General features: G+C 38.6%; 1 protein-coding gene across 13 annotated transcripts in view; it reads right to left on the reverse strand.

The window, feature by feature from the left end:
* The window catches only part of BIRC6 (baculoviral IAP repeat containing 6), a 582,018-nt gene that overhangs the window by 31,508 nt on the left and 533,186 nt on the right, over positions 1-17,324 (reverse strand). For all 13 annotated transcript variants that reach the window (XM_064277234.1, XM_023555261.2, XM_003416066.4 and 10 more), the window contains 3 exons: positions 13,946-14,163; positions 3,747-3,908; positions 1,451-1,528 (listed from right to left, as the gene is read on the reverse strand). In XM_064277234.1, the coding sequence (XP_064133304.1) occupies positions 1,451-1,528; positions 3,747-3,908; positions 13,946-14,163 (458 nt within the window). The remainder of the gene's footprint in view (positions 1-1,450; positions 1,529-3,746; positions 3,909-13,945; positions 14,164-17,324) is intronic.

Raw genomic sequence — 17,324 nt, forward strand, 5'->3', positions numbered from 1 at the left:
ATTTTGCTGTACTTTTTCACTTTGGATTCATAGATCTCCTTTTAGTTAAGCAACTCTAACAGGTTTCTGTTTCTTTTAATCGAACAATTCCTGTAATTATTATTACCATAATCTGACAATGCAGATACAGTTTTGGAGACTATATACACAACTACATTGATTTTTGTAATAAACTCCTGAGATACACAGATAATACCCTCATTTACACTGATAAAGTGTTTTAAAGGTTAAAACAATGGTTATATACAATAGGAGACTGTCTTCATTCATCTAGCATGGTATCTAGATGAATGAAGACAGTCTCCTATTACCAGTCTCAGAAGTCTCAGAACTCTAGGTCAATGGATAATACATACTTTCCCACATATCTTTAGACAAAGTTCAGCTAACCAAGAGTAGTGGGAAAAATCCCAAAGTTTGTTTAAAACATTTAATTATTTCCTTGACAAACTATGACAAAAATAATGAAAAAAATACTATGGCTGGGCAATAACAGGTGGGTGTTATCAAAACATAAAAACATTGAAATAAAGAATTACTTTCCTAATTATCTTTATCTTTGAGCACAGTAAAAAAGATCTGTTTTAAAGCATTTTACTGAGCATCAGTTCAGAAATATTGCCAAGTGGTTATGATTCAGCAATGGGACTAAAAAAATAAGGGTGGGGGCTTTTAAAAAGTTATAATGACAGATAATGAGGAAAAAAAAACAAGGCTTTATTATTAAAATAATCCATGGTAACAAATCTCAAATAATCATGGAGAAGTGAAACCTAGAAAGTAAAACAGAAAAGGTATACCCTCCCCTTGGCTGTCCTCAAGTCAATTTTGTTCCAGATCTAGGAATAGGAAACTATCTAAAAGTATTTAAAAGTCATATAAATAACAGTATTATTTGTAAAACTAACAATACTGAAAGTGAATTATTTAGTCAATAGAGGAAATAGATTAATTATAGTATATATGAACAGAAGACTGTTACATAGCAATTACAATATATAAACCTGGAAAAAAGAATATATTCTAAAGTAAAAAGAGCAGCATACAAATAATTTATTTACTTTGTTAATTATTAATATGTGAAATATGCACATGACAAAGGGAATACAGTCAGTGAATTTAAGCACTACAGTCAATGGCAGATAGGAGAGGTAAAGCTATCTTATTAAGCATCTTGCTGCACAATGGAGTACTTTAAGAATAATGTTGGGATTTTTTAAAAGGTAATTTTAACAATTCTCAATTTTTGCCTTATGCTCTGACTCGAGGATCTAAACTCTCGATAAGATGAAACTCCACTGTACTAACTGCCCATCTATAAGCTATTTAATACACATTCTCTATCTATCCTCTATTAATTGCTATATTTATTCTTGGTCATTAAAATATTCTTTTAAACACACATAGTTCTTTATTATTTTAAGCTAACTTGTCAGAGAAATTTGTTTACTTGCAAAAAACTTGAGGTCTGAGGATTCCATTTCTCTTCTGGTCTTCCGTGCCATGTATTTAAGATGCTTAAACAAACCTGAGGAAAAACAAAAAGCTTAAACAGAGCTGAAAGAAGTGCTTGAAGACAAACTGTCACAACTAGAAGTAAAAACGAAACATTATGTCAAAGCACCTCAGCTTATGTTCCTAAATAAATCCTAAGGGTCAGTCTATTTAAAACAAATTAGTATTTTCAGACATGATCCAAATCTGTGTGGCATCACAATTTGTTCATAATGAATATAGAACCAGCTCCTATTACATGTTAATATAAATAACTTTTTTTTTTAATGGAAAATAACACTTTTCCAAAACAACAAAAAATTTTAGTGAGAAGAATGGTAATGTTTTATATTTTTGTAAATCTTTATAAATTTTGAAAATTCGATATGGTTTAGTAGAAGACAGCTTGATTTTCCTATCTATCTCTATATTCAGTTTGTTGCAATATACTGTTTTGGTTGAAGTATATGGATAAAATCTGGTGTCATACAAACATGAAACTGGGAAAGGCAGGACTTTACAGACCTCCCTGAACAGGTGTCCAGAATCCTAGGGTTTCTGAGATCAAACTTGGAGATACATTAGACACTTGTTCACTGAGACAGGAAGAGAGAGATCAAATTATCTGCTAAACACAGATTAAGAGGCCACTGTGGGAATATGAAAGAACTGGAGATATTTTTTTATCTGTACTTATAAATACCATTTGTGATGAAAATAAAATAAAGGCATATTACGTATGTTCTTTTGACAGATGTTCTATAAACAGAGATGTGTGAATTTTTAATGATAACTTATAACTTCATATAACGGGCAACAGATTTGAAAAACAGTGGTAATTATAAGAATAGGTCCATCTCCCAGCTATTCTTTCAAAGTTCTGTGGAATCAATTATGCAAAATACCTTAATTCACTTAGTAGGTAGTTTTCTTAATAATTTTTAAAAGACTTATGTCTGTACAGCCTCGCGTATAATTCAAAGCACTGCCACACATACCACACCATTTGATCTTCACAGCATCCCTGTGACTATCAACGGCAGGTATTCTTATCCCTATCTACAGATGTAGAATTCAAGGTTAAACATTATTACCAGTGTGTAATAGAATAAAGACTATATAATTCAAGACACTGGACTCCCAAGCCCTTACTCTTTTCCCTCTACCACTGAGCCTTACGGAGGTAATTTCTTTAATAAATTTCAGTATTTTACACTTAAACTCTTCAGCATCTAATCTCTCTAGAACAAAGTCAGCACAGATATTTCCTACTCTCTGCTCAGCTACAGAAAACCTGTTCTTTACTCTCCCAAAGCAAGAAACGTCTGCTTCTGGTTAAATCTCCTGCAATAAACCTAGAAAATAAACTCCAATTTTAAGGTTTGAGCTACTGATGGAGTGAAAATGGTAATTTACAATCACAGAACTGAGGCAGGCTATAACTTTTGAAGCTCAGAAGGTAAAACCAAGGGAAAACTTGGGGATATATTTGATAAACCGGATCAACTTCAAGCACTTGCTATTCTCACATCACCAAAGAAGTATTTGCTTCTGAAGTCCATACATTTCTTCTCATTTAGTGGTTTTTTTTTTTAATATTTACTATATTCAGCAAGAGATTTATCACTGAAATCCCATAAACCATCCAAAATTGCTTTGAAAACTGATGACTATTCTTTTAAATCTAATTTTAAAATATTTACTGCAACATGAGATGATTTTTATTACATATTTTGTCAGCGGAATGGATCATCCTATGTAGACAATACAAGAAAACGTGAAAACATTTTAAGATACATTTACCTTTAAAAATAAGTTTACAATTGCATGTATCAGGGAAAACATAGGTAGTTATGATGGCAAAAAAACTGTTACGGTATGCAAAACAGAAACAGAGTTGACAGTACTGTACTTCTGCGATTCATCTGCCTTCAGGCACATGTAAAACGGTAACTGGAACTGCAGATACATAAAGTAGGAGTGAGAGGCAAAGATAGACACCTGGCTCTACTGCATTCTGAGTGGGGATAACTCTGAGAAGACATGGAACATGATGAATTAGCTAGTTCAATAACTATTTAAAACTGTTCGTACTTCGTAACAATGTACTGTTTCTACCCTTTTCAGGTTCCTTCTCTCATTCTTTAAAAGGCTAATTTGCAGACAAAGTAAAATAAAATTCTGTTCAAATTACAAAGAACTTTTGTATACAATACATTGGCACCGGAAACAAAAAGATGCAATCACATTACCTTGCCATCATTATAAAGGTTTGGATTGAATCGCACGCTATGACCACCAGTTGTCTCTAGATTGACGAGAGGGGGTGAACTGGGATAATCTTGAGGAAAATACACATCAAATTCAAAGCATCCATTTGCATAAGGAGTGTCTGCTGGACCAGTTATCAGAACCTAGTATGTATATACAAACACAAAAATGTTACTATCCCTATGTTACTGTCACTAAACACTGACATTAAAAAAAAAATACAGTCAGGCATGAAATAACAACTTCCATCCTCTACACATCTTGAAAACCCTGGTGGCATAGTGGTTAAGTGCTACGGCTGCTAAACAAAAGGTCAGCAGTTCAAATCCACCAGGTGCTCCCTGGAAACTCTATGGGGGCAGTTCTACTCTGTCCTGTAGGGTCACTGTGAGTTGGAATCGACTCAATGGCAAAGCTTTTTTATTTTTTGTTTTTATATATGCCTCTAATAGAACGTGATGTTAAAAGCTGAAAATAAATATGACCTAGGAAATGATTTTGGGTTGGGATTAAAGTGATTTGGTTTTGGATGAAAATGGTATATTAAAAGAAAGATACCTTATTTGTAGCAGGGAGAGTTATTTTAACATCAAGTGCTTATTTAAGTTAAATATTTCTTCTCAGAGGTCTTCTGCATACCTTTCTCTATGGTATTATAAACAATTTGAGATTCCAGGTACATTTATTATTCTGTCTCAAAGGTATGACGCTTTATATCTTGAGGTAATTCACTGCTTTCAGAAATAACTCATTAATATTTGTCTCTAGGATAATGAGATGCATAAATAACAGAAGAAAGCTCTCATATAACATCTTATGACCAAAAGGTTTTGAGAAAACAGATGCTTCCCTTAGGGTTACTGGTAGTCCTAGAAATAGTAGCGAACCCTGTAGTGAATGCCAGAATTATTTAATGAATTTCATTTGAGTCACTCTGCAGATATTTACTGTGAAATGCATGGGCAACAAAGCCTTTGGTCCTCAAGAGCTATGTATGGAGGCAAGTGTCACCAGAGGCTCAATCTATGACAACTCTGATATATGCTTTGGGGTGCTACGCTGGATTCCTTTAGGAGAAAACTCACAAAGAGAAAGCTACAAGTTTGAGCTTGTGTAGTCTACTGATAGGCAACCATCTTATAAAGGGCTGTATTGCTTGTAAGAAGTAACAGGTAAGAGTGTGGCCGAATAGGCTAGGTTTAAGTATTTTCTTAAGGTTTCTTCTTTTTTTTAGCATCTTCTTAGGTGTAAGCAAACAAAAATCCCCAACATTTCTCGGGGTCAACAGTTTTTGCTGTGTATTTAAGGAAGGGAGAATATTTAAGCCATGAATTAAATCATCAACATAAAGATTTTTTTTTTCAGGTGTCCAATCCTTAGGATTTTTTTTTTTTTTTGTACTTTAGATGAAGGTTTACAGAGAAAAGTAGTTTCTCATTAAACAGTACACACATTGTTTGTGACACTGGTTGCCAACCCCACGACATGTCAACACTCTCCCCTTCTATACCTCGGGTTCCCTGTTACCAGCTTTTCTGTCCCCTCTTGCCTTCTCATCCTTACCCCTGAGCTGGTGTACCCATTTAGACTCGTTTTGTTTTATGGGGCTATCTAATCTTTGGCTGAAGGGTGAACCTCAGTAGTGACTTCAGGGCTGAGTTAAAAGGGTGTCCGGGGGCCATACTCTCAGGGTTTCTCCAATCTCTGTCAGACCAGTTTGTCTGGTCTTTTCATGCGTGTGTGCTACAATTTTCTTCTGTATTTTTCTCAACTCCATCTGGGACCCTCTACTGTGATCCCTGTCAGAGCAGTCAGTGGTGGTAGCCAGGCACTACCTAGTTGTGCTGGACTCAGCCTGGTGGAGGCTGTGGTAGCTATGGCCCATTAGTCCGTTGGACTAATCTTTCCATTGTGTCTTTGGTTTTCTTCATTCTCCCTTGCTCCAGACAGGGTGAAATCAGTAGAGTATCTTAGATGGCTGCTCACAGGCTTTTAAGGCCCCAGACCCTACTCACTGAAGTAGGATGTACAATATTTTCTTTGTAAACTATGTTATGCCAGTTGAGCTAGATGTCCCTGAGACCATGGTTCCCAGCCCTCAGCACAGTAATTTGGTTCTCAGGGAGTTTGGATGTGTCTATGAAGCTTCCATGACTTTGTCTTGGTCAAGTTGTGCTGACTTCCCCAGTATTATTTACTCTCTTACCCTTAACCAAAGTTACCACTTATCTATTGTCTAGGTAGTGTTTTTCCCTTCCCAACCCTCCTGCCTTAATAACCATCAAAGATTGCTTCTTTCTATGTGTAAACCTTTTCATGAGTTTTTGTAATAGTGGTCCCATACAGTATTTGTCCTTTAGTGACTATTTTACTCAGCATGATACCCTCCAGATTTATCCATATTGTCAGATGTTTCACAGATTCATCATTGTTCTTTATTGTTGCATACTATTCTATTGTGTGTACGTACCAGAGTTTGTTTATCCATTCATCTGCTGATGGGCACTGAGGTTGTTTCCATTATTTCACTACTGTGAATAATACTACAATGAACATGGGTGTGCACGTGTCTATTTGAATGAAAGCTCTTATTTCTCTAGGATACATTCGTAGGAGTGGGATTGCTGGATCTTATCATATTTCTATTTCTAGGTTTTTAAGTAAAGCATCATAACATTTTCCAAAATGGTTGTACAATTTCACATTCCCACCAGCAGTGCATAAGAGTTCTAAGCATCCTGCAGCCTCTCCAACATTTGTTTTCTTTTTTTGATTCCCGCCGGTAATGTTGGGGCGAGATGGTATCCCATCGAAGTTTTGATTTGCATTTCTCTAACGGCTAGTGATCCTGAGCATTTCCTCACGTGTCTGTTAGCTCCCTGAATGTCTTCTTTGGTGAAGTGTTTGTTCTTATCCTTTGCCCATTTTTTAACTGGACTGTCTTTTTGTTGCAGAGGTGTTCGATTTTCCTGTAGATTTTAGAGATTAGTTCTTTGTTGGTATGTCATAGCCAAAATTTTTTCCCCAGTCTGAGGGTTCTCTTTTTACTTTTTTGGTAAAGTCTTTTGAAGAGCATAAGTGTTTAATTTTTAGAAGATTCTAGTTATCTAGCTTATCTTCTGGTCTTTGTGCACTGTTACGGTTTGTATGCTATTTATGCCATGTATTAGGGCCTCTAGCCTTAGCCCTATTTTTCCTTTTATGATCTTTACAGCTTTTATATTTGTCTTTGATACATTCTGAATTAGTTTTTGTGTATGGTTCTGGTTTCATATTTGTTACAGATGGATATCTAGGTTTACAAGCATCATTTGATGTGTCTGTTGTTGTACCAGTACCAGGCTGTTCTGACTACCGTAGCTGTACAGTAGGTTCTGAGGTCAGGCAGTGCAAGTCCTCCTACTTTATTCTTCTTCATCAACAGTGCTTTACTTATCTTGGGCCTCTTTCCTTTCCATATGAAGTTAATGATTAGTTTTTCCATCTCCTTAAGGAATGCTGTTGGTATGCGGATCAGGATTGCGTTGTATCTGTAGATTGCTTTGGGCAGAATTGACATTTTACAATGTTAAGTCCACCCATCACGAGCATTGTATGTTTTTCCATTTACGCAGGTCTCTTTTGGTTTCTTGCAGTAGTGTTTATTTTCTTTGTATAAGTCTTTAACATCCCTGGTTAGATTTATTCCCAAGTATTTTATTTTTTTAAGGGCTATTATAAATGGTATTGTTTTCCTGATATCCTTTTCCTAGTTCTCTTTATTGGCATATAGAAACCCAACTGGTTTTTATATGTTTATCTTGTATTCTGCCACTCTGCTGAATCTTTTTATTAGTTCCAGTAGTTTTCTCGTGGAGTCTTTTGGGTTTTCTCTGTATAGTATCATATCATCTGCAAATAGGGACAGTTTAACCTCTTCATTACCACTTTGGATGCCCATTATTTCTTTTTCTTGCCTTTTTGCTTTAGCTAGAACTTCCAGCACAATGTTAAATAGCAGTGATGATAAAAGGGATCCTTGTCTTGTTCCTACTCTCAAGGGGAATGTTTTCACCCTCTCTCCATTAAAGGATATTGCCTGTTGGTTTTGTATAACAAAACACCAAACTCATTGCCATCAACTGCCCCATAGGGTTTCCAAGGAGCACCTGGTGGATTTGAACTGCAGACCTTTAGGTTAGCAGCCTTAGCTCTTAAGCACTATGCCACCAGGGTTTGTATAGATGCCCTTTATTATATTGAGTAATTTCCCTTCTATACCTATTTTATTGAGAGTTTTTTTCAGGAATGGGTATTGTACTTTGTTGAATGCTTTTTCTTCATCAATTGAGGTGATCAGTGGTGGATTACACTGATTGATTTTCTAATGCTGAAACATCCAGTATGAATCCCACTTGGTCGTGGTTTATTATTTTTTTGACATGATGCTGAATTCTATTGGCTAGAATTTTGTTGCAAATTTTTGCATCTATATTCACGATAGGCATTTGCCTGTAATTTTGTTTTATTGTGGTATCTTTGGCTGATTTTGGTATTAGGGTTATGCTGGATTCACAGAATGAATTCAGAAGTACCCCTTCTTTTTCTGTGTTCTGAAAAAGTTTGAGAAGCACTGGTATAAGCTCTTCTCTGAATGTTTGGTAGTATTCTCCAGTGACACCATCTGGGCCAAGGCTTTTCTTTTTCTTGGGAATTTTCTTTTTTACTACCTCTTCTCTTGTAATGGGTGTGTTCAGATTTTCTATCTCAGTTTGTGTTAGTTTGGGTAGGTAGTGTGTTTCTGGAAATTTGTCCATTTTCTCTAGTTTTTCAAATTTGTTCTAGTTTTTCAGAGTACTCTGTTATGATCCTTTTTATTTCAGTTGAGCCTGTTGTAATGTCCCCCATTTTGTTTCTCATCTGGGTCCTTTGAATGCTCTCTTGTTTTTCTTTTGTCACTTTGGCCAAGACTTTGTCGATTCTTTCAAAGAACCAACTTTTGGTTCTGTTAATTCTTTCTATTGTTTTTCTATTCTTGATTTCATTTATTTCTCCTCTGATCTTTGCTATTTCCTTTCTTCTGGTGGCTATGAGCTTCTTTTGCTGTTCTCTTTCTCTTTGTTTGAGTTGTAAGTCTAATGTTTCGCTTTTGTCTCTTCCTTCTTTTTGATATGTCTGTCTATTGCTATAAATTCACCTGTGAACATTACCTTTGCTGTGTCCCAGAGGTTTTGGTATGATGGGTTTTAATTCTCATTTGATTCCGGGAATTTTTTTATTCCATCTTTGATTTCTTCTATTACCCAGTGGTTTTTAAGCAAGGTGTTATTCAGTTTCCATTTATTTGATTTTTTCCCTTGCTCTTCCTGTTATTAATTTCTAATTTGATGGCACTGTGATCAGAGAAGATGCTTTGTATTATCTCCATGTTTTGGATTTTGTTGAAGATTGCTTTGTGGCCTAAGATGTGGTTCTATTCCGGAGAATGTTCCATGTGCACTGGAAAACAATGTGTACTTTCCTGCTGTTGGTTGGAGTGTTCTACGTAAGTCCATGAGGTCAAGTTTGTTGATTGTGGCCTTTAGATCTTCTGTATCTTTGCTCAGTTTCTTTCTAGATATTCTGTCCTTTACCAAGAATGATGTGCTGAAGTCTCCTACTATTACTGTTGGACTACCATTTTCTCTATTCAGTGCTATTAAAGAGCTTATTTTATGTATTTTGGAGCCTTGCCATGGGGTGCTTAGTATTTATTACGGTTATGTCCTCAGGGTAGATGTTCCCTCTAACCATTATATAATGTCCTGCCTTGTCTTTTATAGTGAATTTTGTTTTAAAGTCTATTTTATCTGAGATTAGTATTGCCACTCCTGCTCCTTTGTCGTTGCTGTCTGCTTGATATATTTTCTTCCATCTTTTGATTTTTAATATATTTACGTCTTTGTTTCTAAGGTGTCTCTCTTCTAGACAGTATATTGATGGGTCCTGGTTTTTAATCCATTCTGTCACTCTGTCTCTTTATGGTGTATTTAAGCCATTTATGTTCACTGTGATTACAAATAGGTGTGTTTATGGCTATCATTTTGTAGTGTTTTTTGTGCTGCTGACGTTTTCTTTCTCTCTCTTACTCTTCTGTGCTGAATTCCTTTGTATTTTTTTTTGCTTCTTTCATTTTTTTACATTTTGTGTTCAGTAAGACTTTGTTTTTCTTCTTTATTTTGAGAGAAGGTGTCTTAACATTTTTTTGTGGTTAACTTAAAATTTACCCCTACCTTTCTAAGTTTAAACTACTCTGTTATTGATAACACCTTGGCTTCCTCTCAATTTGAAAGTCTTATACCTACATCATTTATTCCTTTTTAAAAAATAATTTTTATTGTGCTTTAAGTGAAAGTGTACAAATCAAGTCAGTATGTCACATATAAACTTATAAACACCTTGCTACATACTCCCATTTACTCTCCCTCTAATGAGTCAGCCTGCTCCCTCCTTCCAGTCTCTCCTTTCGTGATGGTTTTGCCAGTTTCTAACCCCCTCTACCCTCCCATCTCCCCTCCAGACAGGAGATGCCAACACAGTCTCAAGTGTCCACGTGATACAAGTAGCTCACTCTTCATCCGCATCTCTCTCCAACCCATTGTCCAGTCCCTTCCATGTCTGATGAGTTGTCTTCGGGAATGGTTCCCGTCCTGGGCCAACAGAAGGTTTGGGGACCACGACCGCCAGGATTCTTCTAGTCTCAGTCAGACCATTAGGCCTGGTCTTTTTATGAGAATTTGGTGTCTGCATCTCACTGTTCTGCTGCTCCCTCAGGGGTTCTCTGTGGTGCTCCCTGTCAGGGCAGTCATCGGTTGTGGCCGGGCACCGTTTATTCCCTTTTTAATTGTTCTGACATTGTTGTCATCTACAGATTGGCCTCTCTGGTTTCCTGTTATAAACTTTTTAGCTTTGTTTTATCCTTGAGAGTTCATTATCTAGGCTGATAGCTGACTGATGCTGTCTTATGTACTAGATTCAGGTTGTTGTCTGATGTTGTTGGTTCTCAAACCAAAGGACTCCCTTTAATAATTCTTGTAAGTCTGATCTGGTTTTTACATATTCCCCTAATTTCTGTTCATTGGAAAATGTCATAGTATTGACATCATACATGAGCAAAATTTTACAGGATATATTATTCTTCGTTGTCAGGTTCCTTCGAGATTTTATATGTCATCCCACTGCCTTCTTGCCTGGATGGTTTCTGCTGAGTAATCAGAGTTGCCCCTTTGTATGTGACTTTTCATTTTTCTCAAGCTGCTCTTAGGATTCCTTCTGTGTCTCTGACACTAGCACGTGTGACTATGATATGTCTTGCTGCTTTTCTTTTGGAATTTATCATATATGAGGTTCACTGAGCTTCTTGAATGGTTGACTTTTAATCCTTCATGATATTAGCAAAGTTTCTTGTCAGCAAATCTTCAATGATTCTCTCTGTGTTTTTCCATTTGCTCCCCCTGATGTGGAACTCTGACCACATGCAAATTTTTGCTTTTGATTGTATCCCACATTGTTCTCAGGGTTTCTTCATTCTTTTCTCCAGATTTTTTTCTCAAAGTGGTATTCAAGCATTTGTCTTCAATTTTGCAGATCCTACCTTCCATTGTTTAAACTTTGCTTCTAAAACCTAGTATTGCACTGTCCAGTTCTGAAAACTTCTCATTTATCTTTTGGATTTCTAATCGCTGGTTTTGTATGATTTCTAGTTGTTTATTTATTTTGACATTTTATTCCTGTATTATTTTCCTGATTTTGTCTGTATCTTCCATGATTTTGTTAATTTTTTTCCTTATTTTGGTCTGCATTTTCCTTCACCTGCTACAGAACCATGAATATTACAGTATGAATTCCCTATCAGGTAGTTACTGTGCCTTTTCTGCTACCAGAAGATCATCTGGTGTTTTATTTTGGTCACTTTCTGGAGCCATTCTGTCCTGTGTTTTTAACGTTTTGATATTGTCTGCTGCCTCCAGGACATTCAGGAATTATTTTTGTCGTTTATCTATTGTAGACTTGTTTTGTCCTGCTTTTTTGTTTTATTTGGTTGTCTGGGCAGGTAGGTTGGGCGTGTTTTGTTGCTTGCTGCCAATGGGCACGATACTCTTCTCACCACCTTGTCCAGCTGGGCAGACCAGTTACTCAGCTATGGTGCAGCAGGATGGGTCCAGTGGGGTGCAGGGGTGGGAATGAGTAATTTGTGCACAAACTGGGGACAAAGGGGAAGGGCTGGGGGCAATGCAAGGTGGGGTCCGGGGACTGCTGGTGTTGCCTGGGGACGTGGCAGCTGGTGCACAGAGCAGATAGGCAGGAGTAAAAGGAGGGGATGTGACACGCAGAGTTAAGTGTGTGGGTTGAAGAAGAGAAAGAAAAGTAAAAAAAAATGGAAAGAAGTGAAGGAAGAAGAAAAAAGGAAAAAAAATTAATAAAATGGCGATGTGGTAGGATTTGGTGGATGGGGGTGGGGCAGACTTGATGAGGTTGTGTGGCGGCGGCTTTCGAGCTGAGCGATGTGGCTCCGCCTGTTCAGAAGCGGCATGAGCGGCACAAGGGGCTAGGTGGGTGGGAGGAAGTAAAGGAAAGAGGGGAGAAGATACCAACCAAGGAACCAACAATAAAAAGAACAACAACAAAAAGATGGTGGTGGGGAAGGAAGTCGTTGGATGTTTGACGGAATTGGGGTGAAGGTGAGCTGATGTCTCTCTCACCAAGTGGCATGGCACAGCCCACCACGAAGGGACAGAGGCAGTGCATGGCCTAGGTGGGAGGAAGAAGGAAAAGGGAGAAGGAGAATGTAAAGAAAAATTAAAAATTTGGCACTGAGGGAGCCAGGCCGTTGGGGCAGTGCAGACCTGGGGAGGCACTGTGCCAGAGGGTCTCCAGGCAAATTGTATAGCACAGCCCATCAAGAAAGGGCAGCAGATCACGGGGTAGGTGAGTAGGAGAAGGGAAAGGAAGGAAGTGAGAGAGAAGAAACAACAACAAAAAAAGAAAAAACAAATAATAAATAAAATAGCGCTGAGGGAGCAAGCTGGTGGTGGTGGTGTAGACCCAGGGAGGCTGTGTGCAGTGAGTCCAGCCAAGCGGTGCAACATGGCTACTTGAGAAGGGGCCGGGGTGGTCCTCAGGGCTGGATGCGCAGGAGAAACGAAAGGAAGGGACAGTAAAGCAACAACAACAACAACAAAAAACCAAAACCCAAATAAACAAGAACCAACCAACCAACCAAATAAATGGCACTGAAAAGGTCGGCCAGGGGTGCAGGGTGGACCCTGGTGGCAGTTAGCTGGTGTCTCTCCAGCTGAGTGACTGTGGCCTGTTGGAAAGTAGCGGAGGCCACATAGAGGGAACAAGGGTAGAGGGTGGGAAAGCGTGTATCCCTTGTTAACAGGTGCTCTATCTCCTGCTGGGAGCTCTATGAAGTGGCCTTCCCGTACTCCTTGTCTGCATTCCTTGGTGGTTGTAGTGGATGGCGAATCTGGCCATGTTAGATGGTATGAGACCTCCACGCCGTAGCTCTCCTCATTCTGTTAGTTTCTTATTCCATTCAGTGCTTGACTGAGTTCTTTATTTCTTCATTTGGTGTTCAGGTTTCCAGGACTGATGTTTCTATCTGTTTTACTTAGATTTTCCACATCTTTGCTGTAGAGGGGTGGCATGGCACTTCTGTCTACAGCACCATGTTGGCTCTGCCTCTCTTCGATTTTTTTGATGCAGCAATCTCTTAGAATTTAGGAAGCCCAATCACCACCGTAATAAAACATAAAGGTACTGATTAACATATATACACACACACATATATAAATAAATTTCCTAGAAAAGGAAAGAGACAAAATTTTTAAGAATAAAAGACGTGAGAGAAGTATCTTGAACGACAAGGAAGAAATTTTGTAACTTCTCCCGCTCACTAGCTTTAAATCCTTTGATAATATGTTCTAAAACTTCAATAGGCTGCGGGTAGCCAATGCTCAAGCAATGCAGCTTTTTTGGTATTTTATTCTAAAATTTGATTTTGTACAGTAGTCTTAATCTACATACACTGAAGCCCAAAATGTTCAAAAAAAATTTCTGAATTTGTCAATAAAATTCACGCAAATTCTAGTGCTTTGTATATATCTTTACACAATTACATTAGTTAGGAAAAAGGGGGAAAAGTTGCATTTTCTACCTTCATGATGTCAAGGCGCTCCTCATCACAGCGTACAAATACACTGGAGGATGATGAAAGGGGCAGTGAGGTGGAAAGTGTCACAGCTTCCTGGGCAAGACGACGGGCTCTGGCAGCACTGTTTGCATCGTTTGCATTTTTCACCTGAGACATGTAGTGGTAATTTACTTTAAAACCCAACTTCCCATCTTCATCTTCAGAAACCATCTCAAATGTATCTAAGAGGGAAGGAACAGCAGAGGAGAGAAGAGAAAAAAGCACTGAAAAACAAGGAACCTGATGGTGGATAGTTGTTATAATAATTAAAATCACAAAAAAATCGCTTTCCGTTCTTCCACTTAAAATGGAGGCGACTGCAATGTGGAAAAACAGCAAACTATAAATGTTTATGTAACACCTTCATGTGTGTGCTCATACTGCTACAATATGTAACAGAAACGAAAGTAAAACTTGATTGTCAATCTACAGTATAAACACACTAGTAGATTATATCGTATCAAGTAGCTAAATGACAATGCAAAGTGGTTGATAATTATCCTTGAGTTATAAATAATATTTTTGCCAAAATAATTCATAATACGTAAAAAAAAAAGTATTCTCAATGTAATACATACACATGTACATATGTATTTCATATAAACAGAAAAAAAAAGTGGATTAGAGCTTTAATTCAGATTAACCCCCCTGTTATGGACTGAATTGGGCCCCCCCGCCCCGCAATATGCCTTGGAATTCTAAACCCTATACCTGTGGATGTAATCCTATTTGGAAACAGGATTTTCTTTGTTATGCTAGTGATGCCAAATCAGTACAGGTGTGTCCTTAACCTAAATACTTCTGATTATAAAAAGAGCAGATTAGAGGTTTCAATATATGTGAGAAACAAAGTTTCTCCTCTTTAAAGCCACCACTATGTTATTTTTGTTATGGCAGAAACAGCCATAGAAAACAAAGATACTCTTCCATAATAACTTTAAGAAAGGATATTTAAATAAGCACCAGTTAGTGAAAATGTCATCAGTGGAGACAATGGTAACTTCTGACCTTGTGTTCTGTACAATTTTAAATACATACTGCCTATAGAAAAACATTATAATTAGCTTAATTCATTAGAAAAGGGGGGGAAATCTAAAAACAGTGGCACAGGTCTGTGCACTACAGTTACATGTTACAGGTAGACTAGATACCCATAAAAACTTGTTGCCGTCAAGACAATTCTGATTCACAGCAATACTGAAGGACAGAGCAGAACTGCCCCATAGGGCTTCCGAAGAGTGGCTAGTGGATTTGAATTGCTGACCTTTTGGTTAATGGCCGACCTCTTAACCACTGTGCCACCAACACTCCATGCTAGGTACAGGCTTACCAATTTGCTGGTGAAGCTAGGCTGGTGAAAAGCAGGTTGTCAAATAGGAGTGCTACAATCTTATTCATGGTATTATTTTAACAAATCTTTCAGATATAAAAAGGAAATTCTGGGTTCACTGCTTGTGGAAACTAACACCAGTTTTGTATAAGTAATGTTGACAGCTTACTTTACCACATGGTATGTAAAACTGTTACTGATCAAACATACTATCTTTCAGCAAGAACACTGAAAATTTTTATCAGTGAATTTATAAACTAGTTATTTCATCTGCCCACGTCTGTTGAATTTCACAGGCTACAGAAATAAATTTCCTTTGACTTTTATGATCAGCAATCCACCAGAATAAAAAATGAGTCTTTCTCATGTCTGGAAGAACACTTTTATATATATCATGCATCTATAAAGAAAAAGGACTGTGGTGGCCCAGTGGTAGAATCCTCATCTTCCATGTGGAAGACCTGGGATCAATTTCTGGCCAATGCACCTCACGTGCAGCCACCACTTGTCTGTCAGCAAAGGCTCGTTTGTTGCTATGACGCTGAGCCAGTTTCTGCAGAGCTTTCAGACTAAGACAGACGAGGAAGAAAGGCCTAGTGATCTACTTCTAAACAATCAGCCAATGAAAACCCTATAGATTACAATGGTTTCATCCCATTGTACACGGAGGGGAGGTTGCCCTAAGTTGGCGGCCGACTCCAAGGAAGCTAAAAACAACATGAATAGACAACAGGGTCTATTAAAAGCAAAATTTCATTAAAGTATTCAAAAAGGAGGCAGAGCCAAGATGGCAGAATAGACACTTCTGGCAAGCCCTCTTTACAACAAAGACCCGAAAAAACAAGTGAAACGAGTATATTTGTGACAAGTTGGGAGCCCTGGGCAACAAAGGCAAGCTTAGAAAATGAACTGAGGGCCAGAGGGAGGAAGAGGCTGTTCAGAAGTGGAGAGGAGTTACTGGACCTGAATCACGGGGAGCACTCAGGCACCATTTCTGGAGCGGCGGTGGGCTGGTTCTAGCGTTCGGATGCAGTTTTCTCAGGGAGAAGCAGCCAGCCACACAGCCTACTTACACCTCCAGACCCTAAGAAGAACGGGGCTCTCGGCAAAAGCTAAGTACTTGGGTATATTTTACCGCACCGCCCCAACCTCAAGGCAGCTTCGGAGGCTGAATCCCTGGGTCTGGGGTAGGCCCTGTTGAGCACCTAGAGCCATCCTCCCGGCACTGGGGAAGGAAAAAATTTGCAATTGACGGGAAAATATAATTTGCTAGCTCCATTAACCGGGCAAGCTCAGGACAGAAGTGGCTACTGTCCAGGCATAAACCGTCCGTGGACCTTGAGCACCTTTCCCTTCTGCATGAACCTGTGTGGGCCTATTTCGGGACCTTGCTGGCAAACTCCAACCATTTTAGCTGTGCGGTGGAGAGGTGGGTGTTTGATGTTTGACATTGCTTTGCCTATTAAACAAGGTCCTCACCTACCCACATCAGGGACCGAAGGACTGGCAGCTCCACTCAGGTCACCCAGGCACCCGTGACAGGGGTCCAAGGTAACTGGTACCTCCCAGTCCTTACAACCAAAAACTCTGGGTGCCCCTGGTCCCTCTGCAGAACCCACCCACCTGCACGCTCTAGGGAACAGGGACGCGTTTTTCTTAGAGACACTGGGGGGTCAGTTCTCAGCCCCCTGCCTTGTCCAGAGCGTGGCCCCCTGCTGCAATCAGACACTGGTATATATGCCAAACACCCTGCCCCTCTAAGACTGTAGGACAGAGCCTGTACCACACACTTAATGGTCAGCTACCTGTAAACCTGAGCTGAATTCATACAGGAAAAGTGAATGGACTCCTAGACTGATATACCTGATAACAGCTCTAGCCAGCTGGGGACAGGGTACCAGAGCTCCAAAGGTGAAAATAATCAAGCTAGCTCACTCAAACAACCCATAGGAATATACCAAAACAAAACAAAGCAAGCAGCTAAGACACAGTAAGCAAGCATAAACTAAAACA

Source organism: Loxodonta africana, chromosome 26 (genome assembly GCF_030014295.1).
Source record: "Loxodonta africana isolate mLoxAfr1 chromosome 26, mLoxAfr1.hap2, whole genome shotgun sequence".
NCBI lineage: Eukaryota > Metazoa > Chordata > Mammalia > Proboscidea > Elephantidae > Loxodonta > Loxodonta africana.